General features: G+C 48.8%; 6 protein-coding genes across 6 annotated transcripts; 4 read left to right on the plus strand and 2 right to left on the minus strand.

The window, feature by feature from the left end:
* Positions 1-659: 659 nt before the first annotated feature.
* FPSE_00120 (uncharacterized protein) lies at positions 660-1,847 on the plus strand (the record flags this gene model as incomplete). The annotated part of the gene is made up of 2 exons (XM_009253240.1): positions 660-1,609; positions 1,748-1,847. 2 exons carry the CDS (start codon positions 660-662, stop codon positions 1,845-1,847), a joined length of 1,050 nt encoding a protein of 349 aa, XP_009251515.1.
* Positions 1,848-2,646: 799 nt separating this feature from the next.
* Positions 2,647-4,285, minus strand: FPSE_00121 (uncharacterized protein; the record flags this gene model as incomplete). The annotated part of the gene is made up of 3 exons (XM_009253241.1): positions 2,647-3,689; positions 3,754-3,915; positions 4,012-4,285. 3 exons carry the CDS (start codon positions 4,283-4,285, stop codon positions 2,647-2,649), a joined length of 1,479 nt encoding a protein of 492 aa, XP_009251516.1.
* Positions 4,286-6,258: 1,973 nt separating this feature from the next.
* On the minus strand, positions 6,259-8,211 carry FPSE_00122 (uncharacterized protein; the record flags this gene model as incomplete). Its single annotated transcript, XM_009253242.1, has 1 exon — positions 6,259-8,211. One exon carries the CDS (start codon positions 8,209-8,211, stop codon positions 6,259-6,261), a length of 1,953 nt encoding a protein of 650 aa, XP_009251517.1.
* Positions 8,212-12,208: 3,997 nt separating this feature from the next.
* FPSE_00123 (uncharacterized protein) lies at positions 12,209-14,454 on the plus strand (the record flags this gene model as incomplete). The annotated part of the gene is made up of 3 exons (XM_009253243.1): positions 12,209-12,451; positions 12,548-14,283; positions 14,343-14,454. 3 exons carry the CDS (start codon positions 12,209-12,211, stop codon positions 14,452-14,454), a joined length of 2,091 nt encoding a protein of 696 aa, XP_009251518.1.
* Positions 14,455-19,824: 5,370 nt separating this feature from the next.
* Positions 19,825-21,247, plus strand: FPSE_00124 (uncharacterized protein; the record flags this gene model as incomplete). Its single annotated transcript, XM_009253244.1, has 5 exons — positions 19,825-19,954; positions 20,114-20,832; positions 20,885-20,974; positions 21,053-21,172; positions 21,227-21,247. The coding sequence occupies 5 exons, from the start codon at positions 19,825-19,827 to the stop codon at positions 21,245-21,247; spliced, it is 1,080 nt and encodes a 359-aa protein (XP_009251519.1).
* Positions 21,248-25,944: 4,697 nt separating this feature from the next.
* On the plus strand, positions 25,945-26,865 carry BDM1 (the record flags this gene model as incomplete). Its single annotated transcript, XM_009253245.1, has 2 exons — positions 25,945-26,565; positions 26,617-26,865. The coding sequence occupies 2 exons, from the start codon at positions 25,945-25,947 to the stop codon at positions 26,863-26,865; spliced, it is 870 nt and encodes a 289-aa protein (XP_009251520.1).
* Positions 26,866-27,204: the final 339 nt, after the last annotated feature.

The following is a 27,204-nucleotide window of genomic DNA, read 5'->3' on the forward strand; positions in this document are numbered from 1 at the left end:
ATTTAGTACACATGTAAACATGGCTCACAAAAACCCAACGCATTGAAAGCATATCTTTAAGCAAAATCCCACTGATACGATCGTAAAGATACTACAAATAGCAGATGTCCTGAAAGGGGGGCCACAAGATAACTCACCAAGCTTGCGATGTTTAATAGGCATCTAAGAATGAGGAAATGGCCTCAGTCCCATATAAAGCATTATTTGTATGAAAACCTTGAGTAAATAGCACACCAGTTACTTACGAATATCCAGATTTCTCGATGAGCAAGGAAACATTTGGTGTGAAGCCAGGGCAGTTGGACTTTGACGTTGGTGGACATCAAAGCCGATGACGCCATTAAGATAAGGACCAGAGGGCAATTCGGCCTTAGTAGATGACTATTAAAAGTTCAGACTAATCTAAGAAAGCCATTGTATGAACACCTATATACTCCATGAGAGAGTGGGTTGTTGTCTGTCGGCTAGTATCGACTAACCCCTGCTGTCTGCCTATTGATGTTAGGCAACCAACCCACTTTGGCACTATCGACTTACACAACCTGTATGTATATAAACCATGAGCTTGTTAGTCTCCATGTCTAAATAACAATATTCATATATGATATTTCACTTCTCTTCAGACACATCACTTCTCGTACTAAGCTATCTATAAAGTTATGTCTGCAACCGTTGACCTGGCGGGCTCATCGCCCAATGTCACAACCCGTCAAACTCGCAGCTCAACCCGTCAAGCACTCTCATCAGTTGCTCCACTCCTGGAAAGAGACCAAAGTCCAGACTCGTCCTCCAAGAAGCCCCCGATAGGCCTGATACCATCAGAGTCCTTCATAACTAAGATTCCTCTTCCCAGCGAACACCGGGATGCCCTGGTCTCCAAACGTGACTGGCTCACATCTCATACCGTCTCCCTTCCCCAAGATGTTGTTCGATCCATCAATCTCAACCCTGATACATACTTCAATCCTGTTGATGCAACTTATGTCTTTGCTCAAGCTGATGCTGGCACTGCAGTCTGCATCTCTCCCGACGGTGTCCTCCTTACCTGCGCCCACTGCATTGCAGAGAAGCCATCTGAGCTTACCACCATGCCTTGGCACGTCCTCATATCCTCAAGCGGAAACATTGTATTCACGAGAGTAATCTCGTGGGATCCAGTGCGAGATCTTGCCCTTCTCCTTATCGATCAAGCCCAGTCACCTCATAGACCCTTCCCTCACATCCGCATCGCATCAACCCCTCCCAAATTCAACTCCAAGCTCTTGTGCATAGGACATCCCGGTTCAGATGACCTTGAGGCCAAAAACAGCACTCTAAAAACAGGGTACGACACATTGGTGCTTAGCGAAGGGTCATTTCGTGGACTGGTTGAAGATCAAGATCCGCAAAACAATAGCGACATCGGGGCTTTGAGGCACACCTGCTGGACGTACTGGGGACACAGTGGTGCCGGTTTGTTTGACCGAACGACAGGGAGTTTGGTAGGAGTGCATTCAAGCTGGGATGAGAAGACAGGTATGAGGAGAGGGATACCACTCGAAGCAGCGGTATCATTTCTTGAGGAATTTGAGCTTAGTAGGCGAGAGGCCTTTGGGGGGAGTTGGCAATGGTATGTGCAGTGATGTCTCTTAACATCTTTCAACAAGAGTAAACCTCATTTGCTCTTCACTATTTGTACATGTCAAAACATACTTGCAGGAGACATTGTCGTTATCCTTAACTTCAAAAGATTTATGTATCTACGTAGTAATACACGTGAGTATGACTTCACCATCGCCAATATCGTGTCCAATTCTCAACAGCTGCCAGCATATTCTCTCATGCAGGGCAAAATCAACAAGATTTGACTTGTACAAATCCGTGCCCTCCTTGGCCTTAACATACACCTGATCCAATCCAACTTGCTCCTCCCGCTCATAATTATCAACTCTTCCTCCCTGTTCTGTACCGTGCTGTGCTTTGCTGAAATTAATATGCAAGCCCAAAAATAGAACGGCCATAGACATAACCGCCGTTTGTTGCAGAATAACACCTGTTCGACTTTTCAAACGCCATAACCCGCAATATCCCCATGATGAATTGATTAAAAAAATGCTGCACATGCTTGCCACGGCTTGATCGCTTCTCTTCGGTATGCTCTGCCTCGGTGAGCGACCCTGACAAAAGCAGACACCAAGTCAGAACTGTCTGAGGGTCAAGTCGCTCCAAGCTCCTTCAGTTGCCCTAAAACCCTTGTCTTCAAACAAGCCTCCTCTTTTAGTAGTCGAACTATGCCAATAACGCAGTTCAGCTCGATTTTCGCAGTAGGCCAGTGCAGTATCTAGCGTACTGCCCCATAATAGCCCATGGTTGGTGTTTCAGGTTCACCACCTCAGCTCAGAAACGCTGACCCGCTGAAACAAACATCACCAAACGTCATGCAAGCAACCCGACCAGTGCCAAATCTCGCCTCCTCCCACTTCCAAGAAACACATGCAGACCTCAGAGTGGCGCCATGAGGCCATGTAGGGGTAATGTGTGCCAACCCTGCACGTCTGACGTACAGCATTCGTCTTGTGCTCGCCTCTCGACAGCATTCGGGTTTCGGTAGGCGCCGCTCGATACGGATACTTGTCCCTCGAATAGGCCAGCAACTCCAAGAATAGCTTAAATGATTCCTCCTGGTGGATCGTAACCTGTCGGCGCTCCTCTCGAAGTACTGCCTAGGCCTGCGCTTCCTGGTTCTCCGTCTAATGGTGCTGTTGTCGTTTTTCGAAGCATAAACATGGGTTTCTTGCCTTCTTTGTCCAGTTGCTTAAACAGAATCAATGGCTTCTCCTCGAGACCCAGACAGCGCTCTTGGTCTCCGTACACAATATACAGGGCATACTGATCCCAAGGGGCGTTGATCTGGTACTTTTTAAGTGCAGCAGGCAAGACCTTGTAGCAAGGGTCTTCCATACTAACGCGGAAAGATTTGAATATCTCGACTGAGGCGTTACTCTGGCTAGGCGTGTCAGGTACAGGGGTTTCTCGTCTGCGGGGTGGTCCTTGCGGTGCCTTTTCGCGGGAAGTATAAGCTGCATTGGCGTGACCATCGTCGTTGAAAGTGGTTCGTGAGGAGGGTGTCGGTGCTTCGCTGCGGTAGGATCGAGAGGCGAGGGTGGTAGCGGACATGTGGGTCTGAGGGGACGTCGGAGAGGGAATGTTGGGTGAGGGATACGAAGGCGAGGACGCGCCTTGGCCCCCGCCGTTCATGGCTGCAAGATGGGAGGATGATAGGACGGCCCGTTCTGCCGCGCTGGTAGGGTCTAATGCCGTCTCTGCTATTGACCTCTCATGTGTGGATTGCGTGGGTGATGCATTCTTGGGTGCTGCACCGATCAAGATCTTGCGAGTTGAATATTGTCGCTTGACGGAGCCTCCAGATTGACCCGAGCCCGGGGGTGGTGTTGGTGCGGGGGGCGATATAGTAGTTTCGTATCCATAGGCTTGCTGATTGCCAGACAGGTTGGGCAAAGGTTGCTGCGCATCCTTGACAAGTCGCAAGGCTGGCAGCATGTCCTCCCGCAATCGCCTAAAATCATCCGTCATTCGTCGCAGGTCCTGTTCGAGTAGGCTCATGCGTTCGTCGCGGAGGCGGAACTGTTCGACCAAGTGTTTGATGTCCTTGATAGTTGCGGTAGCATATTGCGCTTCAGCGTCGGCAGCTGCAGGGGTCACGGATTAGAATCACGCCAGTCCACCAAGGAGGGGAACCCGCAGATAACGTACATAGGGGCAGGTAATGGTCGCTCTCCATGGGCACGTCTTGGGCCTTTTTGACATCGTAGACACTTTTAAGGATGGTAAGGCGATGTCCCACACTGGCGATACCCATGCTCTTGAGATCATCATGTTGTAGCGCAACGAGAGCCTCGCCCACGATCTCGTTTTCTGCAAGTAATCAAGCGTCAGCGGTTACTCTCTCAAGTTTACCTGCGATCTTATACGAAGTAAGAAGCGCCGCCATTCTCTAGGCCAGGAACGTACCCATGAAGCGATCGGCATATTGTGGGAGACCAATGGTGCCAATAAAGTCGGCACATTCCTCAACGGTCCACTCGGTGATGATGGTTTCTGGGAGGCGGTCGGCGCTGCTGCGATGGCCGTAGGTAGTAGGAGTATGCTCTGCGGACGTAGAGAGCTCGGAGTCTATGGGAGAATGTTCAGAGTTGGTGATGGGAGAGTGGTCGCCCATGCTTCGCTCGTATTCGTCGTCGGCATCGGACTCGGCGTAGGCTGTGCCACCATCAAAGCTCATCATTCTGATGGTTATGAAAGAGCAGGCGCCAACAGCTGAGGAAACAGGTGGGACAGAAGACTAATTCAGGCGACTGTGGTGGTGGTGGTGATGCCGCAAACAGCAAACAGATGCGCGAGATCGGGCACGGTCGGCTGAAAAGAGAGAGGAACGAAGTTTGGAGATTGCTGGTCGGTCGGTCGAATGCTTCGTAAATATTTCATACAAATCGTGATCGGGAGTTCATTAAGAGGAGCAATTCCCAGGAGGTGGGAGAGGTTGAAGTCGAGGAAGTAGGCGCAGTCTGTAGGACGATTGGATGCGAGAGAGCGAATCGAATTGGATGGACACAAGATGGAATGGGCTGAGGCAAGGCAAGGCAATGTTGAGTTGAAGTGGGAAAAACGAGAGCTGATCCCAAGAGAATAAGTAGGCCCAGGTCCGAGGGACTCGAAGAGAACAAGTATTGTAGGAATGCGAAGCGAACAAAAGGAAAAAGTCTGGTGGGAGGTAGCCAGAGGAGAAGAGAGCGGCTGCTCGTGGTGATGATGACGGGGTTGTTTGTGTCTTGGTCCTGGACAAGCCTGTCTTGCTTTGGTCCTGCTCGTGGAAGCGCTCGGGTGTGGAAGAGAAGAGGAGGTGCTACCCAAGTTGGGATAGCCTCTACGCACAGTAACCACCTACCAACGACGTGCGGAAAAGAGCATCTCTCTATTCAGGTACTGGGTACTTGACTCAAAACGTGCTCTGTCCCCTTTACGGAAGTACTCCGTACCTAGCCTTGTCTTGGCCGTTTTTCTTAGTGGGCCATGCTGGGGCCATGCTGGGGCCTTGCTGGGCGGCCGAGGAGGGACTTTGAGCGACTGATCGTCCACTGAGAACACGGCTTGGCTCCCGTCCCGCTCCACTGACAGCATCCCCCTGCTATGTCCCGGCCAGGCCCTCACCCGCTATTGTTATAGGTGCTTCTACTCTGTACTGTAGCCTGTTTACCATCTGCCTACTAACTATTGAACCTATGCATCTCTCAATCAGCCATTGGATGGTCATTGTTTCTTCGATAAACAAACGAACAAGTCCATTGCCGTCTGCAAACATGACTCTGTGTCTACTAGCAACATGTGTTTGGGAAAGTCTCAGCTGCGGGTTTAAAACATGTTCCAAGCCCTAAAGTCGATTGCTGATATGTATCGAACTCCTGGTCGGCTCAATTAACCTCAGTTTGTCTCTCCTTCAAACATCACTAGACTTGAACACCAGGGCAATGCGATATGAAGGGACTAATATCGACGGTTGGGGCTGATGGCCGTAATTCAATCGAGAGACAGGACAATAAGAGGTATTCTAAGGAAACATTGTCCGTTTGAGAGCGAACCATAAGCATTCCCACTTGAACATTCGGGGGTTTCCATCCGTAACCATCATGCACTCGTCCCTCAGACAGACATATGACTTGGCTTCATCAAACAGTCTACTCACTAGTGAAGCGTAAGATTGCAGCAGTATAACAAGTGAATGCATAGTAACGAAACTAGTTATCATCACCGGCAATGGCAGGGATAAGTGACAAGCGAATATATCTGATCATAATTTTGTTTGATTAATCGAAGGAGAACTATACGTTCCTTCTTATATACGTCGTCTAATAATTATTCTATATGCCATACTCTGCAATCTTAACCTATTGATCAAGGTAATTTGCTGAGTCTTCCTCGTTATACCCATTCCAAAAAATGGCCTTTACCTCAACACGCCTTCAACTCCGCCAACCCATTCCAAAACCTCTCGTATAAGAGTACGTGTGCAAAAGAAGCGACAGCTATGCAGCTAGCCATTGAAAGGAATCAAGGACATTAAACGTCGTACGGCGTCGTGTTCCTTTACAGGACAGATCTATGTAATTGCATAAACGCCACTCAGAAAACTTCTGAGCACATAGGTCGATTAAAAAGCATGTGTCAAACACCGGAAACAAAGATTTGATTAGGGCCAGATTATTAGCGAAGGGGGAGCTTGGAATCCTGAACGCCATGTCGGATGACATCCTCCAGGCGCCAGCGAGGGGCCTTGATAGGAATTCGGTTTTCCCTCCTCCATTCTTCCTCGTTCTCAGGTGAGACGCCTTCCGGGAGATGGTCCAGACCGCCGGCTACACCCGTGGAAAACTTGATCTGCAGGGTGTCGCCAACTTCGTCGCAGGCCGCCAGCAGACGATCCAAATCCTCCTTGTTGTGTGCAGCTGAAACACAGAAACGGGCTCGGGAGCTGATGAGCGGGGTGGCAGGGTAACCGACGACCACGACAGAGATGTTACGTCGAAGCATCTCATGACTGAAGGCGGGAAGCTTGGCAGGGTGGTAGAGCATAACAGGGATAATAGGAGAGTCGTCATGGCCATAGACGATGAGGCCGAGACGCTTCAATCCAAGGCGCAGATAACGAGAGTTAAAGGCGATACGCTGCAGACGCTCTTCACCTTGGCCAGGGCACAATTCGCCAGTGATGAGTTTCAGAGAAGCCAGAATCTGCATAAGAACACAAGGCGCGGGTGTCTCGCCGTACTGGGTGGCAGCGTTGGTGTTCTTGAGCTTCTCGATGATGTGCTTGTCGGCGGCGATGTAACCACCGTTGGCGCCAAAGGACTTTGTCAGGGTTCCCATAAGAATATCAACCTCAGCAGGATCGATGCCAAAGTAATCACAGACTCCGCGACCACGGGGTCCAAGAGCACCGACGGAGTGAGCTTCATCGACAAACAGGTAAAACTTGTACTTGTTCTTCAAAGCGAGGATACCAGGAAGATCACACATGGTGCCCTCCATTGAATAGAGACCTTCGACAACAACAAGAATCTTTTTCCAGGGGCGGTGGGTGCGGGGTTGACCTTGAGAGATAGCCTCACGCACAACACGCTCGAGGTCGATCATATCGTTATGCTTGAAGGACTGAATGACAGCGCCAGAGAGACGAGCACCGACACGGATAGAAGCGTGGTTGAGCTCATCAGAGATAATCAGACAACCCTTGGAGACAATGGCGGGGAAAGAGCTGGAGTTTGTAACGTAACCCATAGAAAAGACCATGGAAGCAGGCTTTCCAACAAAGTCAGCGACCTCGCGCTCAACCTCCAGAGCAAGATCAGAAGTACCAGCAGCACCACGAGGGCTGCAGAAGCTGATACCATAGCGCTTGACACACTCCTCGACAGCATCAGCACAGGGTCCGTCAGACTGAGCAAAGCCAAGGTAGTTGTAGGAACTCATGTTGAGAGTCTCGGTGTGGGTGCCAGTGTATTGATAGGTGCGGTTGAAGTCATCGGACCTGCGATCCATCAAAGTGATGAATCGGCCAGGGACACCAGTAGTAGGGCGAGCGAAGCAGTCATCCAAACGCATCTTGAGACGTCGGACATAGAAGTTGTCGAAATCACTGTTAAGAGCGGCGTAGCCATTGCTGGCCTTGAGAGCGCGGTAGTGCTTGGGGTTTCCGAAACGTTTGCCGAAGAAATCTCGAATGTGACCAAGAACAATCAGAATAAGATAGCTGATGTAGGTGGTCAGGATGAAGTAATAAGGAGGCTCGTCTTCGACGGGGGGCTCGAGAGGCTCTCCATGAGACTGGCTAGTGTATCGATGACTTGAGTGAAGGAGAGGGCCGAACTGGGCATCTGCTCGTTTTTGGCGGTCAATCTCCTCAGCGGTCTGGGGCTGGAAGATAGTGGTCGTCGAAGTATCGATGCTGTTGGGGTCGCCAGGGCTGGCAGTGGAGAGGGAAATGGTTGGCAGGCCAGGAGAGGGAGAAAAGCCAGTAGCGGTGGCCTGGTTCTGCTGAACAGCGGCGAGAGCTTGTTGGGCGCCGGTAGACTTGGGGCTACTGGAGAAGAAGTTGGAGATACGGTTGCCTTTTGAGGTGGAGGGGCGCCTCTCGCCCGACTTGACGGGTTGAGACATGGAGGACGAGGATGAAAATGGATTCAGCCGACGGGGCATCTCTCCTGGCAAAGGTGCGTCGGTGGTGATGCGCAAGCGGAAGGGAGGCTAGATCGCGAGGAGGCCGGCAGAGGGTACGGCACCGAGTTGTTTACTGAAGCACAAGGACTTGAGAGTCTGGCAACGAGCGAGTGTCAGCTTGGGATTGAATTTGAATAATAGAATCAGCAATAACGTTGGCCGCAATGCATATTCTCGGAATAGGAGATTGTGAAAGGTTGAGTGCTTCCAATGCAATTGTGAAAAGAAATGCCAAGCAGTGCAAAGAACAAGATGAAATCAAGTATGCACCGTGGCCAGAACAAGCTGCAACACAAGCAATGGCGAGAAAGAAGGTTGAGTTGAGCTGGAACTGTGCACGGTACAATAAATGTTGATGAAGGAGATTCTTTTTGATAAGAGGTGACAAGCGAGTTTAAACTCTTGAGGTGTTAGGTAAGTGGTGCGTGGTCCAGGAGACGCAGCACACAGCACAAGCACAGCACAGGACTGGTCAGGACAGGGGGACGCAGGAGGTGGCGTCGAATCAAACTGGGAAAGTAAAGATCCGCCGACTGCAAATTGCTTGTGGGCCTCTTAGCGGATCCAGCCGTGGTCCAGCCAGGAACAGCTTAAAACACCAGATGATCTGCTGGAAGAATACCAGGGGAATAGCGGAATTGGGTTCCAAGCGAGACACTGAGGCGATCTCGGATTCTTTAAGAGGATGAAAAGGAAATGCTTGCTGACTTACCCAGTCAATTTAGTTCAGCTACTGTTTAACAGAGAACCAGATTCCAGGCCCCGAGACAAGAGTTGAAAGATCCGAGGGAGATCGATCCAAGCTCGAATCGAATCAAATCGATCAGGCCGCAACGCAAGGGCGTCGTACGTATCGTCAAGACTCGAGTCAAGCTGAATTGAGTGACCAGGTATTTGACCAATGCAGGATAACCAGCATTGATCGAGATCAAGAATAAGAAATTGACGATCGAGTAAATCAATCGACCATCAAGTACAGAGTACAGAGCACTGGTAATAGATGCGATGACCGCCCGGGTGGCTGGGAGTTTATTATTAGTGTCTTGATCACTCGGCCGAGGCCTGTCTGCTGAAGAACAACGAGCAAACAGTAACCGAGTGAGTGGTGATAAAAGAAAGGAAAGATGATGGAAACGAAACAGACGGTGGTCTTGATTAATTATTCGACACCAACGTGCAGTAATGCAAGTGCAGCAGCGGAATCGACGGCAGAAAGTGGAAGGATCTCGGTGCATTAAAAAACAATCAAAGTCCAGGTTTTCGCTCCACGGGAAACAGCGGGGACACAAACGGTACTAGTTACCTAAGACTGGCTCTGGCTTGGACTTTGCCCGACTGACAGATCCATTGGAAATCAAGACCGTAGACAAGTTTAAAGTTGCATTGTTTACATGTACCTGAGCAGCAGCTGACTGTGTCACCAGAAATGCGATGTACGATGTACGAGAAACACACACAACAGAACCTACAGACAGAAACAATAGATTCAAGGGGTTAACCAGCGGGGTCCTGCAGAACGGTCTTTTTCCGTTTCGCCTTTTTTTTGCCTCATCCCCTCTCCCTTGTTCACGAGGATTCCTTTACAAGGGACTCGCTGCCTTTGACATTCAGCCTCTCAAGGCGAAGCGCGTGTTGTCGATGGTTTAGGCCCCGTGCGTTCTTGAGTGACAACCTTAGTACCCAGTAGATTATTATTCTGCCCACTTCGTACGGATGAAAGCAACTCTGTATTGTATCCGTAATCATCAATATCATCGTTGGCTCCCTCTCTCTCCTTAATCGGTGACCAGGTAGCAGTCGTTCAATGCCCTAGATCCGAGCTCTCCGGCCTGCGAATGGGAACACTCGGGAGACTTTAAAAGGAAGCGCCACATTTTTCATTTAAGCTCGGCTCGGACCAAAATTCTTTGCTGAAGAAATTGCGAAACTTCAAGTGAAAAGTGTCAAAAATAAATGCACAGTAGCTGTGGTCGTAAGTGTGATAAAGTGACCAGAATTATTTCTTCTCTTGCACTGTCGAGTCAAGTTTTCTTGCCACCCCAAATCTCGGTAGCGAATGGCAGACCTGTCAAGGGGCCGCGGTTCACCACCATCAGACCTTGTGCTCTTCCATCGTTGGTCATGCTGAAACTAAAAGGAAGTGAGATGTCATCATCCAGGGGCATTGCCGTGCCCAAGCTCTGAACTCTCCGTCGCAGCCGGCGACAATGATGACATTTATTTACTGGTCGTGATGGTTGTCACAAGGACCAATTCTCAAGATAACATCTCAATCTTGGATAGTCTTTCTTTGGTAACAAACTGAGCAATCGAGACTACCTAGCTAGCTGCCTGGGTTGTTTGTAGTGTATCTGGAACGGGATGTCTGCAGCGGCGCCAGCGGTAGCGAAGTTGTACTAACAATTTGACAGGGGTCCAATACAAAGACAGAATATAGACGTTCCCATACATAGTACAGCTGGAACTCCACGGTATATATCAGTCCTTCTTATAACAATTTCCAGAATAATGATGAAATACTGGCCATGAAATCGAATCAAGAGATCGAATTAACAAGACTTTTGTTCATTGCTGTACGCTGCGGTAGGCATGTACATACGAAGATGGCGCGAGTCCCAATGCGCAAAAGGGCAACTGCATGAATCCGCTTGTACAGCACACCGACATCTATGACCCAGATCAAGACGCTACTCTGTACTCGGAATCAAATATGAACAAGATCGTCTAATGTGAAGTAGGCCTCACCGCCAGCTCTTTCTCAGCTCAGCTAATGCGCACGAACAGTGATAATCATATGAGCCAAACATTGGAGTCTTTACTTTCTGGGGCCGGTCCAGCTACGCAGTTAAATTTTCGAGGCACTTTTCACGAGAACATCATATCATTATCCATCTTCGATGTTGTGCTCGGCGCTTCTAAGTTCCAGTGCCAATCCCTGCTGTGATACCAGCTTGTCTCAGCTCCTGCGCAAATACCATCCATGACTTATGATGTTACCTTGTATACAGATCAGGTATTACCTACATGAGTAAGGGCCTCGGGGTCCGAATCATGGCTTTCATTTCGGAAGTTTAGGAAAATCGAGCATGCCGAGTTTCAACGGTCGGTACAAAGCGAGGACTTCAGGCGAGGTCAAAACACTTAATCTCGCCAAAGTGCCAAACAACGCGATTTTGCTTCGGCTTTCCGATGGAGCTTGGACAATCGTGTCATAATACGTAGCATTCGGCATTCTTTTTGACACGGTAAATTGATTCGTTTGTTTCCAAGATATATAAGCGCTGTCTACAACTCGCGTGCGTACTTACCCCTGGCAAGAAACCTGGATACGGTCGTTTAATCAGTAGCGATCAAGAAAGATTACAACACGCGGCCTCTGGATGACCCTTTCGTGCTTCTGAGTATCATATCACTGATACCTTTCAGCACCCACTAAGATTCCAAAGAAGAACTTCATCACCGTCCCAAGCATACTAATGGCAACTCATCACTGTTTGTATTGATAGCATCATGATTGGACACTCCCTCGGTTTAAGACAGAAGCCACACATCATCAGCCTCCCCCACCACAGCCACTTCGGAGCACCGTCTCGATGGCGGGGAGGAACCGAGATCGGGAGGGGACGGCTTTCAGCGGTTCGCGATAGATAGACACGGCACTTGGAGATGCATTCCGGTTCCGAGCTCATTGAAAAAGACGGAATCTCAGGTCCGTTGTACTTGGAAGTTGTCAAATCCTTTCAAATATCAAAAGTTTCTTCTTCCATTGCTTCAATTCAAGGTGGTTTCGCAAAACTGTTCCAATCTTTTGACTGTTCTATTCCTCCGCACTCATTACATCTTCCCCAACTCATCATAAATTGCCCCTCAACGTATATCTTTGCCGAGGATTCGGTTGGCGTCATAAACTCCCTTCTTTACCACCTCAATGCCCGTCATGTCAATTGATAAGCTTGCGCCTTCTGCTGCAGCGCCCCCTTCCGAGGACAATGTTCTTTGGCAACACCCAGATCCCAAGTCCACACACATGTGGAAGTTTCTTGAGCATGTCAACAAAAAGCACGGTCTGAGTCTTGACGGCTACCCAGCGCTCTACAAGTGGTCCATCGACGATGTTTCTTCATTTTGGGAGGAAGTCTGGCATTTCGCCGGTGTCACAGCGTCTAAGCCCTTTGACGAGGTATGAAATTCCAGGTGTAAGCGGGACTTCTCAAGTGAGATGGCTGGACGCTGGACCGACTTCAACACTCGGAAACTCAACTAAACTCACCAACAGGTCCTCCCTCAAAATGCTCCCATGTATCCTCGGCCTGACTTCTTCTCCGGCTCGCTTCTCAACTTTGCCGAAAACCTACTCTTTCCTGCAACTTCTCCAAAACCCGAACCTTCGGCCCCGGCTGTGATAACCGTGACCGAGTTGCCCAACTCCACAGTGACTACTTCGTGGGCCGAGCTCCGTGACGCCGTACGCCGCTGCTCCAATGCTCTGCGTGCAGCCGGCCTCAAGCCCAACGATGTTGTGGCGGGTTTTGTCTCTAACCATGTTGAAGCAATTGTTGCTATGCTCGGAGCGGCAGCGATAGGCGCCATCTGGACCGGTATCAGTCCCGACAATGGCGTTTCAGCCGTACTAGATCGTCTAAACCAGATCGCTCCCAAAGTGCTATTTGCGGACAATGGCACTGTCTACAATGGTAAGGAGTGGTCTAGCGTATCAAAAACGACAGAGATTGTGGGTGCGTTGAAGGATAATGGTCTTGAAAGGGTGGTTGTAATCAACAACATCAGCTCCGGAGGTCTTGGCCTCGAAGAACTTGAGAAACACGGAGTGGCAGCTGTTGACTACACCAAAATGCTTGAGTCTGCTTCAGAAGAGCCCCTGAAATTTGAGCAACTCCCTCCAGGCCATCCTCTATATGTCCTCTATTCCAGCGGAACCACTGGTCTTCCCAAGGCCATTGTTCATACGGCGCTGGGTACACTGCTCCAACATAAGAAGGAGCATCTCCTCCATTGCTCACTCGACTCGGCATCCCGAATGCTCTACTATACGACTACCTCCTGGATGATGTGGCACTGGAGTATAGGAGCTCTCGCCGTGGGATCCACTGTCGTTGTGTACTCTGGCTCTCCCTTCCGACCTCATGCCCATCTCTCACTCCCACGTCTCCTCGCCGACCTCGAGGTCACTCACTTTGGTACTTCGGCTGCCTATCTGACTGCTTTGGAAGCCAATAATGTCTACCCTGTCCGTGACAGCTCGATCGATCTCTCTCGATTACAGGCTATTTACTCGACCGCCTCGCCTCTTCCTCCATCTACCTTCAAATTCGTTTACGAAGCCTTCCCTAAACACATCAACCTCGGCTCCATCACTGGTGGCACAGATATTATCTCGCTGTTTGGTGCCCCTTGTCCACTTCTTCCTGTTCGTGTTGGTGAGATCCAGTGTGCTGGTCTCGGTATGGCCATTCGTGCTGTCGACTCGGTTACAGGAGAGTCAATCAATGCCGATGAGCCCGGTGATCTCGTTTGTGTTAAGCCGTTCTTGTGTCAACCTCTCACATTCTTCGGTCCCAGCGGAGAGGCCAAGTACAAGTCGGCATACTTTGAGCGTTTCGAAGACATTTGCGGAGTGAACGGTGCTGTATGGCATCATGGTGACTTTGTCAAGATCCCCGACCCTTCGACTGGAAGTCTGGTCATGCTTGGTCGATCAGATGGCGTGCTGAAGCCGTCTGGTGTACGTTTCGGATCTGCTGAGATCTACAACATTCTCACACGCTTCTTTGCTGCCGAGATTGAAGATGCTGTGTGCATCGGACGTCGACGGGAGACAGACTCTGATGAGACTGTTTGTCTTTTCGTTGTAATGGTTCCCGGACATGAATTCAACGATGACCTCCGTCTACGGATAAAGTCCAAGATCAAGGCTGAGCTGAGCCCTCGACACGTTCCTGGAGTAGTCGAGGAGTGTGGAGCGGGGGTGCCCAAGACGAGTAACGGAAAGAAGTGAGTACACCCCGTGTTAGATTTTTTAAATTGTCGTATGATACTAATAGTCAACGTAGGATCGAAGTTGCTGTGAAGCAAATCCTTTCCGGCATGAAGGTCAAGACCAACGCCAGCGTTGCGAACCCCGAAGCACTAGATTGGTTCAAGAGTTGGGCAGAGACTCGCTGATAAGGTTTTGCACGTTTTATATAGCTATATGTCTTTCCAAAAGATAGACAAGACACCAAATGACTTATAGTAAGAGTCACAAGGAGGACTATTCGTGTTTATGAAGAATAGAGCAACTGGCCGGTTCATGCACCAGATGTTTGTCCACTGATACCAGATATTGTGTACGGTGATATTTAAGACTTCCCTCGTGAGTTGCGCGAAGTTCAACAGTCAAGGTTCAGTTGTTTTCAAACATCCAAATGAGTCGTTGATCAATGAACCAGTTGTCTTCGCAAGGAGCAATATGCCAACTGCGGGAAAGATACACAGGGAGGTATGACAAACTCCCCGTGGACACACGCGTGATCAATACTACATTAGAGCTGTTTCAAAAATGGCTACCATAAATTTCTTAGGGTCAAGTTTGCGAATGTGTTAGTTAGTTGTCAGTCTCGTCACCCTAGCATACTTCCAATATCCAACTCGGCCTCTTTAACTAATAAGAACTATAGTATCAAAGTTCCGGGTGTGGTTATCAATATAACGTATTTGAAAAGTTTTCGGCATGTCTCCTTTTTTTATTCATTCGCTTGATAGTATGTCTAACTTATGTATCCATCATATGCATTGTATGACTGGCAACATCGGCATTGAGTTTCAAACACATCCTAGGAGTGCAACGCATTATACTTGACCCTTTTTATTACATCGAACGAGCCAAATTAATAAGGCATATAGCATTTATCGGTATTTGGCCAAGTGTATTCAATTAGTCACCAGGTGGTATTGAGGTTATATAAAATCGCTGTCAAAAAGTGATCACTATAGGGTAAGCTACGTACACCGGTTTGACGACCATCCTATCCTTCTTAGAGCAGACAACGATAACTTAGACCATGTTGTCCTGCGGGCTCCATTGGAAGCAAAAGGACATTCAAGTTACTCAACCATCCAATGTTAATCAACTCGATCCGACAGCATCGTCGTTGGTTCTACACATCGCTTCTGTGTCAAAGCACATCCTCTGCCAGGCCACGTTACAGGGTTCATGGTTCCTGAGTCATGGTCATAACATCAACAATTCAGTTCACGGCAGTTCAGAAAATGCAGGCATCATTTAGAGACAATTCGAGCATGTTGATATTGTCAGTCCAGCTCACGGTATATGAATATCGAGCACGTTTCGAGCGTCTTATCTTTACGGAGGAAAAAACGCGCAGAGCTGGCAATGGCAGTAGGATGGCTGAGGATCAACAAAGCAACACAGCCATGCCATGAGTCGTACACCGGGGAGGTTAGATGGTCTGCTGCAGAAGCTAGTCATTGGGATATGCTTTCCTACAGACAAGTGCATATTGTAGGTAAGGGGCGCCAAGCCGGCTGGTTCCAGATACTACTGCCTGCACTCGACTCATGGACGTGTAGGTACATGGAAACTAGGTACGATAGGTCAGCTTTGACTTGATTACGATGGTGGCTGAAAACCAGACAAGCAAAAGAGGATATGAAGGACGATGAGAGACAATGTCAGAGTGTATACTCTGTAACAAATTCAGCCATCGAACGTCGCTTGCTTGGTGTCTCTTAACGTGACATCCAGCAGCATTTTAGCTATACCGGGAGACCCTGGACAGGCTCAAAGACCGAAATTGTCAACTGCGAGATATAGCGCAATGCCGTAACCAATGACTTGATCGGTTAACGGATTCAGCATGGGATATTACCCGACGTATGTATTATTCCAGAAAAAAAAGCTAGGACTTATTTGCTGGAGAGACCTCAGAGATGGAGAACATAATATCCGTAACTAATAAATGTCGACAACTCTTTGAGTAAAGTTGATCAGGGGCAGACATCTTTACAACGGTACGTACTTACAACATGGCGCACTCTTCCGGACTAGGAATAGACCAGGGACTGGGGGTTAACCTCACTCACTCTAAGATGCAGGGGCCTGTCAAGAGGGTGGGTATCTTGGGGAGATGGCAAATTGCGTTGGGGCCTGTGATCTTACACTAAAAGCATATGTATGCAAGACTTCTGAACTAACGGAGCTTAAAGCTAGGCATGTTATCCGTATTTTGAAGTACGAGGGTGGGAAGTAAGCACGCCAAAATGAAGCCTCAACTCCAAGGCTAGAGAAGTCTTCTTGATGAAGACCACGAGCTATCAAGCCGGATCGATCATGACTAAATTAGTAATCAAGTACGAGATTAGAATATTAACTGGCATTTACTCATATATGCTGGGTTTGGAGGCGCTACAGTATCTGTACGCACTTTTGAAGGTTGCACTTTGCTGCAGGTACCGAATCCCCCGTATCCACATTGTCAACATCGGCACATGTGTGCACTGCAGACTCCGACGAACTTGAGCGTCTCACAAACGCTGGACGGTAACCTTTGTTTTAGGTTGAGCTGTGAAGTGGCAGGCAGTTAGTTATACAAGCTGTCGACAATGGATAAGGAACGGGTGGGTTTGGTGGTACAGAATCGAGGAGTAGTTGTATCAATGAGCGGCTTTCCTTGGGTTGGGGCTAGAACCAGAGACAAACATAAAAGTTGTTGATTCCGACGGTTAGTCAGAGGCTTTGTGTTGAAGATTGATCGGCAGCCAGGACGTGACCTAGGCGACGAAAACAACATGTTGTAGATTGCAACAGCAATTTCTGCTATGGACACGACCTGGTTTGATATTGCATCAGTGGTCAAAACAGCCCTGTCGAAACTAGGGTTCATCGGGGCTCTAAAGTCTGAGTCCACAACATTCTCCGGATCCATCCACCTACCCGTCCTAATGTCTCGAATTAACAAACCTTCTCGAACGAAAACATCTACAAATTTGATGCGTTCAAAAGCCAGAAACAGAATAACCAGTATTGGTTAGGACGTACGATGATAAAGCAATTGCAAGTCTGAAATCTGGGCAGAGTCACCGACAAGACACTGAACTGCTTGGGTGATTTATGTTGTCTCTGCTCAACATTGTCTCATAGCAACAGCCACCGGAATCTTCACCAGTCAGTCAACCCAGCCCGAAATGCTGGGTCGAGGATGCCGGAGAACCTTGCATGGCACGGAAGCCAATTCGAAGACATGGGGATGTTTCTTGTAAAAGCAGTGACCACTTAAGCCAAGGCTGATAAGTATTTGTTTCTCCTCATTCCAACTGCAGAGCGATCAGGAACCGTCTGTATAGCCGCGTGAGATGTGAGGACCCATGGCAACTGTCTTGTTCGTGTAGTGCAGGCCGTTAGCTTCCCTTAGTTAAGCTATGCAAGGTCTTGACTCTCGAAACTCCTTTCCGGGGGAGTTTTTGCGACATAATAATAGCCGAAAAGGCAGCGAAGATTTAATTATACAAGTGGAGCTGACAAGGTCCAAAGGTCGTGGGTCAAAAACAGCTCACGGCGGATTTGGAGCTCTCTGGGACTAGCTTCTCCTTATGTGTATCAAGCGAAAGATCATCTCTTGGATGGCAACAAGTAGCGCGGACTCTGGATTTGTCTTGGCCGGGACTACTAGCAACTAGTCAAAATTATGTGACGTGTGATTTGCTGATAATCGATGAAAGCAGACACTGAGTATTTCCCCTGAAATAAGTTGTTAGGGAACCGAATAAAGACGACTGCTGTTGTTTCAGTCATGTCAAGAGACGTTGGCAACGAGATGACCCGGGTACTAAGTTATGGATCTCCAGGTACGTACTGACTTGACTGGTTGAAGCTTGGGTTAGTAATTGACTGTTGTTGTTCACGGTCCTTGGGGTATTGGAGCTTGGTCAAATTTGGCGGGAGATCACCTCAGTGTCTCTGGTGGGTAGGCGTAGGCGCAATCTGAGTAGCAATCTGGCTTGGGGGTGGTGCGCCTTCGAGTCTTCCACCTACCCAGCTCGGGTTAAGGCTCTCCGCTCTGGGGCGAGGCTCTAGCCGTGTTCGCTGTCAGGACGACCTGGATCGGTCGCTCAGTGGACGGGACGAGCTTCTAATAGAAGTCTGGGTGGGCTCAGTTGGTGATGCCAGACGAGGTCAGGGGCTGGGTTATCTTGAATTGCATCTGATGCTTGTACATAGCTGGTTGCCATCGTGGAAGAACCAATCGGCTATTCGTATTAAGTAGTCAAGTTTTTCGGGTTAACAAGCCCAGATTGGACGATATTGAGGGCTCCCATGATGTTTCTGGGATTTTCTTTTTCGGTTCAACTATCGTAGCATATGTAATGTGACGATTCCGATGGTACATTAGGCACATGAAGTTTGATTTGATGGTTGCAGCTTGGCTCGGGAAAGGATGGATGGATGGAGAGAAACCGGGCAAGGTTCCATGGCTGGAGTGAACAAAAAGGGTCGGAGCGACGGCGGCGACCGCAGGGTTCCCCTAGCTGCAGGTTCGTGCAGCAGTAGCATCCACTGTAATGCATGGAGGGGCTTTTTTTGTAGATGCGAAATAGGTTGATGGCAGGTACTTTGTTTTTGATGACGGAATCACAGAAGATAATGTACATCCAGGCCAGCCATTTGCATTTCTAACCGTGCGAAATATGATATGGAACGATGTTAGAATTGATACTCCGAGATATGACAAAGCTGCAGCCGCCTATCGTTCAGGTACAGCAAGTAAGCGCTGGGCAGTACAATCTTTGAGAAATAAATTTCTTTTAATATTTAAGAAAACCATGAAAAACAATAGCTACCATATCTGTGGTCAGGATCCACGAGCTTGTTGTTTTACCTACGTACTAATGCATGTAACAGGTTCCATTTCTTCCATCGTTCTATCCTATAAAACTCTCAGTATGCCCAGATTGCAACTGTAACTGTAGCAGTGATAGGTACAGAGTATTATCCCGTGATTCAGCAGCAGGCAGTAGTAGGTTGTCTGTATCCGTACCTTACCTCATTAACCTGTCCGCGGGCATCATCCTGTCGTTGCCGCTCCCGATGCCACTGGCCAAGTCGAGCCCGCGCCCACTTGTCGTCCACTCTTAGATTATCCACTCAACGCCGGGCACACGCCCCCCTGTACTGTAGTCTGTAGCTCGCATTCCCTTCCCCCTAAAGGGCCCCTACCACTCACAATCCTTCTCGCTCCTCTCTCCTCCAGCTCTCTCTCTCTCTCCGGCCTTTCCCTCTCCACTTGCATTGCATTTCGCCCATTTCAATCCATCTACCATCCTCAGCCGGCCGAGCTCCTGTTTTCGTCCATCGTCAATTTCTCTTCTCGAAAGTCGCTCTTTTCTGCTCTGTTCCCCTTGAGCTCGACTTGGACCTGAGTATCGTCGTTCCTCTTCTCGATTCTCATCTCGACACCGCCTCTTGGTCCCCGGAATCTCGTTTAATCTCTCCTGTCGCGCGTCAACCACCCGACACCACTCACCCGGCCGATCACGATGAATTCCCAAGGCAACAATGATGTCTCCCCCGAGGCTATGCAATCGCGAATTCAGCAGGCTCGTCGCGAAGCCGAAACTCTGAAGGACCGAATTAAGAGGAAGAAGGATGACCTTGCCGACACAACTCGTACGTGCCTCCCGATTGCCTAGCCAACTCCCAGCACTGCTGGCGGACGAAATCACCGCGGCCACTCGACAAGGCTCCCGTTCTATTGCTACGCGTCTCATCAACATGACGCACACTCTAGAGAAATCAATGCTGACCAGATCTTTTTCAATTCTTTAGTTCGCGCTGTCGCGCAACAGGCACATGAGCCTATTCCCAAGAACCAGCTCATGAAGGCCAAGCGAACGCTGAAGGGTCACTTGGCCAAGATTTACGCCATGCACTGGTCAACCGACAGGAGGCACCTAGTTTCTGCTTCGCAAGATGGCAAGCTCATTATTTGGGATGCCTACACCACCAACAAAGTGCACGCCATTCCCCTGCGATCCTCCTGGGTCATGACCTGCGCCTACGCCCCTAGTGGTAACTTTGTTGCTTGTGGTGGTCTCGACAACATCTGCTCCATCTACAACTTGAACCAGCAACGCGACGGTCCTACTCGTGTTGCCCGTGAGCTTTCAGGTCATGCTGGTTACCTTTCCTGCTGTCGATTCATCAACGACCGCAGCATCCTAACATCGTCTGGTGACATGACCTGTATGAAATGGGATATCGAGACAGGTCAGAAGGTTACCGAGTTCGCCGACCACCTCGGCGACGTCATGAGCATCAGCCTTAACCCTACCAACCAAAACACCTTTATCTCCGGTGCTTGCGATGCTTTCGCCAAGCTATGGGATATCCGTGCTGGAAAGGCTGTTCAGACTTTCGCTGGCCACGAGTCCGATATCAACGCCATCCAATTCTTCCCTGACGGCCACTCATTCGTAACTGGATCCGACGATGCTACTTGCCGACTCTTTGATATTCGTGCGGATCGCGAACTCAACCTTTACGGGGTAAGTAGAGCTTTTGTCAAACTGGTTCTGTGTATGCTAACATGATCGGTAGTCCGAGTCCATTCTTTGCGGTATTACTTCCGTGGCTACCTCGGTATCGGGACGTCTTCTTTTCGCCGGTTACGATGACTTTGAGTGCAAGGTAAGCATGGTTTTGTTTGTGGTGTCACAAGCAGTTCTCTCTGTGATGATGTCTGGAGTGCTAACATAGAGAATCTAGGTCTGGGATATTACCCGAGGTGAGAAGGTTGGCTCTCTTGTTGGCCACGAGAACCGTGTCAGCTGCTTGGGCGTGAGCAATGACGGTACAAGCCTGTGCACAGGATCATGGGATTCTTTGGTGAGTATTTTGAACAATCTGAAAAGTAGATGAAGACTTGCTAACGTTTGCCAGCTCAAAATCTGGGCTTACTAATTGTCGTTCACGACCATGAAACTATTTGTCTGGATATATGAATGCCAGTACGTGCTCGCGGCCTCTATACCATCTGCGTTCGAACGACTATATTGCCCATCGAATTCGAAAGCCAAAGATGCCCATCTTAAGTTCGACTATTAGCGAATGCAGGACGACGTGACGAACCGCACCCCTTACCTTTACCACATACCCCTACCAACAACTTTCTTCAGCCGGACGCGAGCACTCCAATACGGGCTGCTGACTCGTGGTGGATTTGGGGAAGAAAATACACTGGCTGATGCGATACCTCTTTTTCATTATTATTTTCATTGTTTTTCACATTTCCTGTTCTTTTTTCGCGTCTGCAAAATTCTATGCACCATAGTTTCCCCTTTTCTGACACAACCCGGGCTGTTAGTAATGGGCGGTTGTATTATTGGATGGGTTTCCTCTGTTGTTCAGTTGCCCTGTGTATGCGTATCGACCCTCAGCGGCTCACGTCTTTCGGTCTCGGGCTGTTTCTATCGCAGAACGAATAATTACGGAACCAAGGTCTGGAAAGCTGTAGGGGGGACGATTTTATATGAGGGGAACCACCGGGAGTTGACGGCTATACCGAGCAAAATTTCAGTCCTCGAGATAATACATCATGATGTTTCAAAGCTACGCGACTTTCCTCCCGTTCTCGACTTGAAGTGCAGTCGACTGTTGATCTACCCCGAACCTCTGCGAACGATATACTCGAACCCATTCAACAATAACTACCTGTGCTACTCTAAGGTGGCCGCTCTTAGCTAAAGCCATTAGCCTGCGAGATCAGGTACGCATCAGTATTGTTTAAGGGTGAACTCATCACTGGGATATGTTGAACTTGCATGTTAGTGCTTCGACAGTATCGTTCTGTTGCTCGGCCTTTTACTATCCCTCGTGCTTGGAATATCACATTGATGATAGGACCCCGACAGCTTGTGTTAATGGTGGCCAGCGGATCTCAGTCCTCAAATGGAAACAAAGGAATAATAAAATCATACAAAGAGAAAAAGACCATTTAGACACCAGGAGAAGTTAATGGATATTAAAATGATATATTACTTCAAAAACTATCATCCACAGTCTTAAGTGCATTAGACATGTAGTTGAACCCAAGTTACACAAGTGTGTGCTGGTAAAAATTCTTGGTTATATTCACACTGAATTGCATGGAATTCTATTGGTTTCACTTAATGATAATTCTGTCGAATTCACGAGGTATCACCACTCCATGTGCTCTCAAAACACTACCGGACGAAACCTTAACTTAACCGATATGTTAAGTCGACGAGTTATCATCCTTCCCGAGGAGTGACAGATGCCGGGAACCGTCTCGGGGAAATCCAAGGCGTGTCCATGCACAGCAAAGGATGAATTGGAAGGGCAAACTACGGGCGAATCTCCCGGCTATTGTGTAACACGTTCGCGGAAGCTCAGAAGCCGAGTATCAATAATTCTCGCTTGACATATTGCATGGTGTTTCAGAGACTCAGCATTCACAAATTCATAATATCTACATACTTCTAAGAGTCGGATGGATACATAGGCCTTGTATTAGATGTGACCATAGTTAGTCTACAAGTCTATTATAATCCATCGAGTTGATGTTTGGCACTCGTCACTCTCAAATGTTATGTCTCTTTTGACAAGTACCTGGCAGAAACGCAATTGTCAAAGGAGTGTTACCTGCTCTTTGTGCAAAACGCACGATGCTACCGGCGCAGCCTGACATGCCGATCACTGGACAGCTCAAAGCCAGACAAGAGAACTCAATGGCACCGACCGATGTATGGGGAATAAAGCAGACATTGAATGCATTAACAAGATGGACACTGCCTGTGTAACAATGCATCACGGGATTGAGACAAGATGCGCTGTCAACCGATGCTTCACAACGTCCGTGGCTTACACTCGCCCAAGGTTTCTCATGTCCATCGTTACGTGCGGTTCTTGTTTGTTTGTGGAAATCTTAGCTGTGTCCCAAGTCAACGGCGTAAATGGATTTGGTCATGAGACGAAGATGAAATGGAGATCACTAACAAAAATAATACTCTGCTAGTCACTCCGGTGCATTGATGGATAACAGCTATGGGTACTCATGCACTCGTATTTCGTGGAGAGGCTGACTCTTCATAAGTAGCGCTAAGAGCCGTTGAGACCCAGGTTATAATCAATACGCAGTGCAATGCCAGAATGCTTCTGGAAGACTTCGGCGATGCCGGAACATGGGGGATTTAGCAAACAGCTTTGACCATGATGGACCCGCCAGCATCACCTGGCAATCTAAAGTATTTCGGCTATCATGACAGATTAGTATGGTGACGGCCTATGAATAGCAGTGTTGTATCGTGTAATACCTCGTTAGACCCTTCATTTGTTAGCTTTTGCTTTGAAAAGAGTGGTAATGTTGGGGAAATAAGAATGAGCTGGTCATGGCTTGTGATGATGTGCATTAGAAGAATTGGAAACACGCTAGAATACACTCAATGGCGTTTGACATGACCGGCCGTTGGCCGAAGACTTGCTTGATGGCGTTGATGGCGTTGATGTCGCATTTACCGCCATTGTCGCCATTGTTGGCCGATCTGAACTGTCAAACCTGTAGATTTGAGGATCGCATGATGAATGTAGCCTCGTAGGGCATACGAACGCCCCATCATCACGACACGTCCGCGCGTATCGCATGTAAAGACAATATGTCCAACACGAACGGCGAAGCCGACTGTTGCGATGCCTTAGTCGCTTTGCTGATGCGTTCTTCCATTGTCAGGTCGCGATTCATGTTGAAAAGAAGCAAGATAAAGCCTGATTGTGCCACCATGATGCCCGAGCTCAAACGCCGCTTGTCTCGACTGTTAAAAGGTTGATGCAATCATCGTCGTCATCCGCGAGGCTTCCTTGGCAGGCGGTGAAGTCCTCTTTAGCAAGAGCGTGACTTCCGAAATCATGTGCCGCTACTCTCGGCTTCTGGTAATTCCTTGACCGTCCTGTTCATGGCATAACGCCAGAAGGATAGAGCTGAGTCGTGAAACGAGCGTGGGTTGTGTTAGTGGTCCTAGACCGCCCCCTGCTGTCTATGGATTTGGGCAGCAAGCGACCAACAATAAGCATAGGCGAGGCACAGGCAGGGCACGGAACTTGGGATGGCTTGAGATGTTGGTGGGCGCGAGCGTTACTCGATCTTGATACACCTTGCGAATGATGCCATGTATTGAGATTTGGTGGCAGTCACGAAATTCCCCGATACGTTGGTGGTGAGATTGACACTTTCTCAGCCTGGTGGACGAATCCGGAAGAGTGGATATTTGTGGTTGTTGATTGATTCGCTCAAGATGCTTGTCTCTCTGTGTTACTGTATGCCAGGAACCCGCGTGGCGTTGCCGAGTTTGTTTCTGGGCTGTCGCAGGATGGTCTGGTGGTTGGATGTCAGAGCCACGAGTCGCCATTACGCCAGCCAATCTATTCAACACAACTTGACGATCAGGTTCAGTTCGATGTGACAGATGCTGATCTTGTGATGTTTATCAACGAGGGGTAATTGATAAATTAATTATGGCTCAACGCTGATATCATCACTTGTTTCTCCTTCTCTTCACGGTCAATGATGAACACGACATTTCCCCTTAACAGCCGATCGATCCAGTGGTGCGACTCTGCTGCATCAAACCTCATTTCACCAGTTCCAATTATCCTTCCTTTGATGTACTAGTAGATGTTGTATTGTTCGGCCCAAGTGACCTGATGCGGTCTGTATGTCCATATCCGGGAGTGCCGACTAATAGCAGTAGTAGCTTCTGTATTTGGGTGCAGAAAACCGTTGGAAACCCTGGATCCTTGCTTAATTTGGGAGCACTCCACCCCTGACTTGACTTTACTTGACTTCCATGGCTAACACGCGTCCATGGCTTAGACAAAAGAAAAGAAAGTCAGTCTATGTGCTGCGGGCAATTATATGCTTTTTTATCGCAAGGAAGGATTGGATAGTCATAAGATCTGCGACAGGTATGATGCAGCCTTTTCAGAAACACAGAAACATGTCCAAGCTACTAAGGTACTATGTAGGTGTCAACGGTTGTTAATATGGATGATACAGACACTTACATTCAAATGTGATTGGATTGCTACGTGCCATCAGACCCAATTGTTATTTCTATTTCCATTCAACCTCTTCAGATCCAACAGTCTCCCTCTGGCTTCGACGCCCGTAGCAAGCGCTCAAACCCTGCTCCGCCCGAGTCTTGCGCCCACTGCCCGTTTACAGGACAGATCACCAAGTGGCTCGTTCGCATTCCCTCCAATGTTTCTTGTCGATTAAGGTCTAATGTCAAGCCCTGAAACATCTCAAGTCTCAAAAGAGGATTCTTGCCCCTTCCACTTCCGCTGTTTCGTCACCTCTTTTTGCCCTTGGATCCAAGCTTTCCCCCCAATCTCACCGCCCTGTCCCTGCATTAACCACTCCTGACTGCTCTGTGCTGCCTTTCTCTAACTCGGATTTCGCCTTTGTGTGCCCTGTCCTCTCTACGACCCCCTAGCCTTCTCCACACCTTCCAGAACGATACAGCACTTGTGTTTCCAAGCATACCTGTCCCAGGCATTGACCATTTCCGACATTTCATCACACTCTTTCTTACGAGACGACCACATACATATTAAACCGCTCCCCTCCCCCAAGTTTGCCCATCATGTCAACTGCTGCTCAAGAAGAATTCAACGACCTGGTCGCCAAGAACACACACCGCGAAACCCTCCACCCAGAGGACCGTGACGACCCCGACTTCAAAGATATTCAAGACCTCTCCGAAGAAGACCTATTCCGCAACGCACAAATCGACAACGCAATGCGCATGCCTACTGTTGATCGCCTCACCGGCGCTGGCGCCTCTGAGATCAAGCTTCCTCCTGTCTCCTTCGACAACGGTCGTGCTACCGGCGTCAAGGGCGTCATTGCCGACGCACGAAACTATGAGGCTGCTCGCAAGAACAAGTGGAGACACCGCGTCCGCACTGCCCGCAACAGCATTTTCGGCATCGAGTCTGCTCCTCCCGCCAAGAGTGATACCGATAGCAGCGAGGATGACGCCAAGAGCGACGCTGACGAGGAAGCTTTCCTTGCTGAGTGGAGAGAGAGCCGTCGACGTGAGCTCGAGAGCGAGGCTAGCCGATCTGTCAGAAACAACCGAAGAACAAGTCCTAGTGTACGCATATATGGCCGGCTAGATGAGGTGGATGCTCTTGGATACCTCGACGCCATTGAGAAGGTTTCAAGAGAAACAACTGTCGTTGTCTTTGTGTATGACCACGAGGTATGCTTTGATCTTCATGTCCTTTGACTAAACCAATACTAACTTGTTCAGTGTGAGGTTTCTGCCACTATCGAGCAAGCACTTATGCCTATTGTCAAGGCCAACCCCGAGGTTCACTTTGTCAAGGTCCACTATGAGGAGATCGAGTTCGACAACGCTGCCGTACCCGCAATCCTGGGGTACCGAAACCAGGGCGATCTCTTCGCCAATCTAACGGGTCTGATTGAGATGATCCCTGACGACGAGACCTTCGGTACCTCGTCGTTGAGACAACTCTTCCAAAAACACACTATCCTATAGTGTACTGGAACACATCATTTGCATCACACACCACACTACATTAATGCGGCCACGTCTACGACAAAGATCATTTATTTCTCATTGGCACCGGTTCACATCGAAGCCCTTGATTACGATACCCATATATGGCACTGAGTGACCCTCCGGGAGGGACACACTCGCCATCCCGTTTCCTATGTTTCATTGGCGGAGTTAGAGGGCGGTAAAAGGACTGCTGGATCCCTTGGTTTATTGCATTTACGCGAAGAGAAGACTGCATGAGTATATTGCAATGATGGCGGCGCCTTTTTATAGACTTTGGATTCACGGATAGAGATACCCTTACTACCTTTTGTGGAT

Source organism: Fusarium pseudograminearum, chromosome 2 (genome assembly GCF_000303195.2).
Source record: "Fusarium pseudograminearum CS3096 chromosome 2, whole genome shotgun sequence".
NCBI classification, from domain to species: domain Eukaryota; kingdom Fungi; phylum Ascomycota; class Sordariomycetes; order Hypocreales; family Nectriaceae; genus Fusarium; species Fusarium pseudograminearum.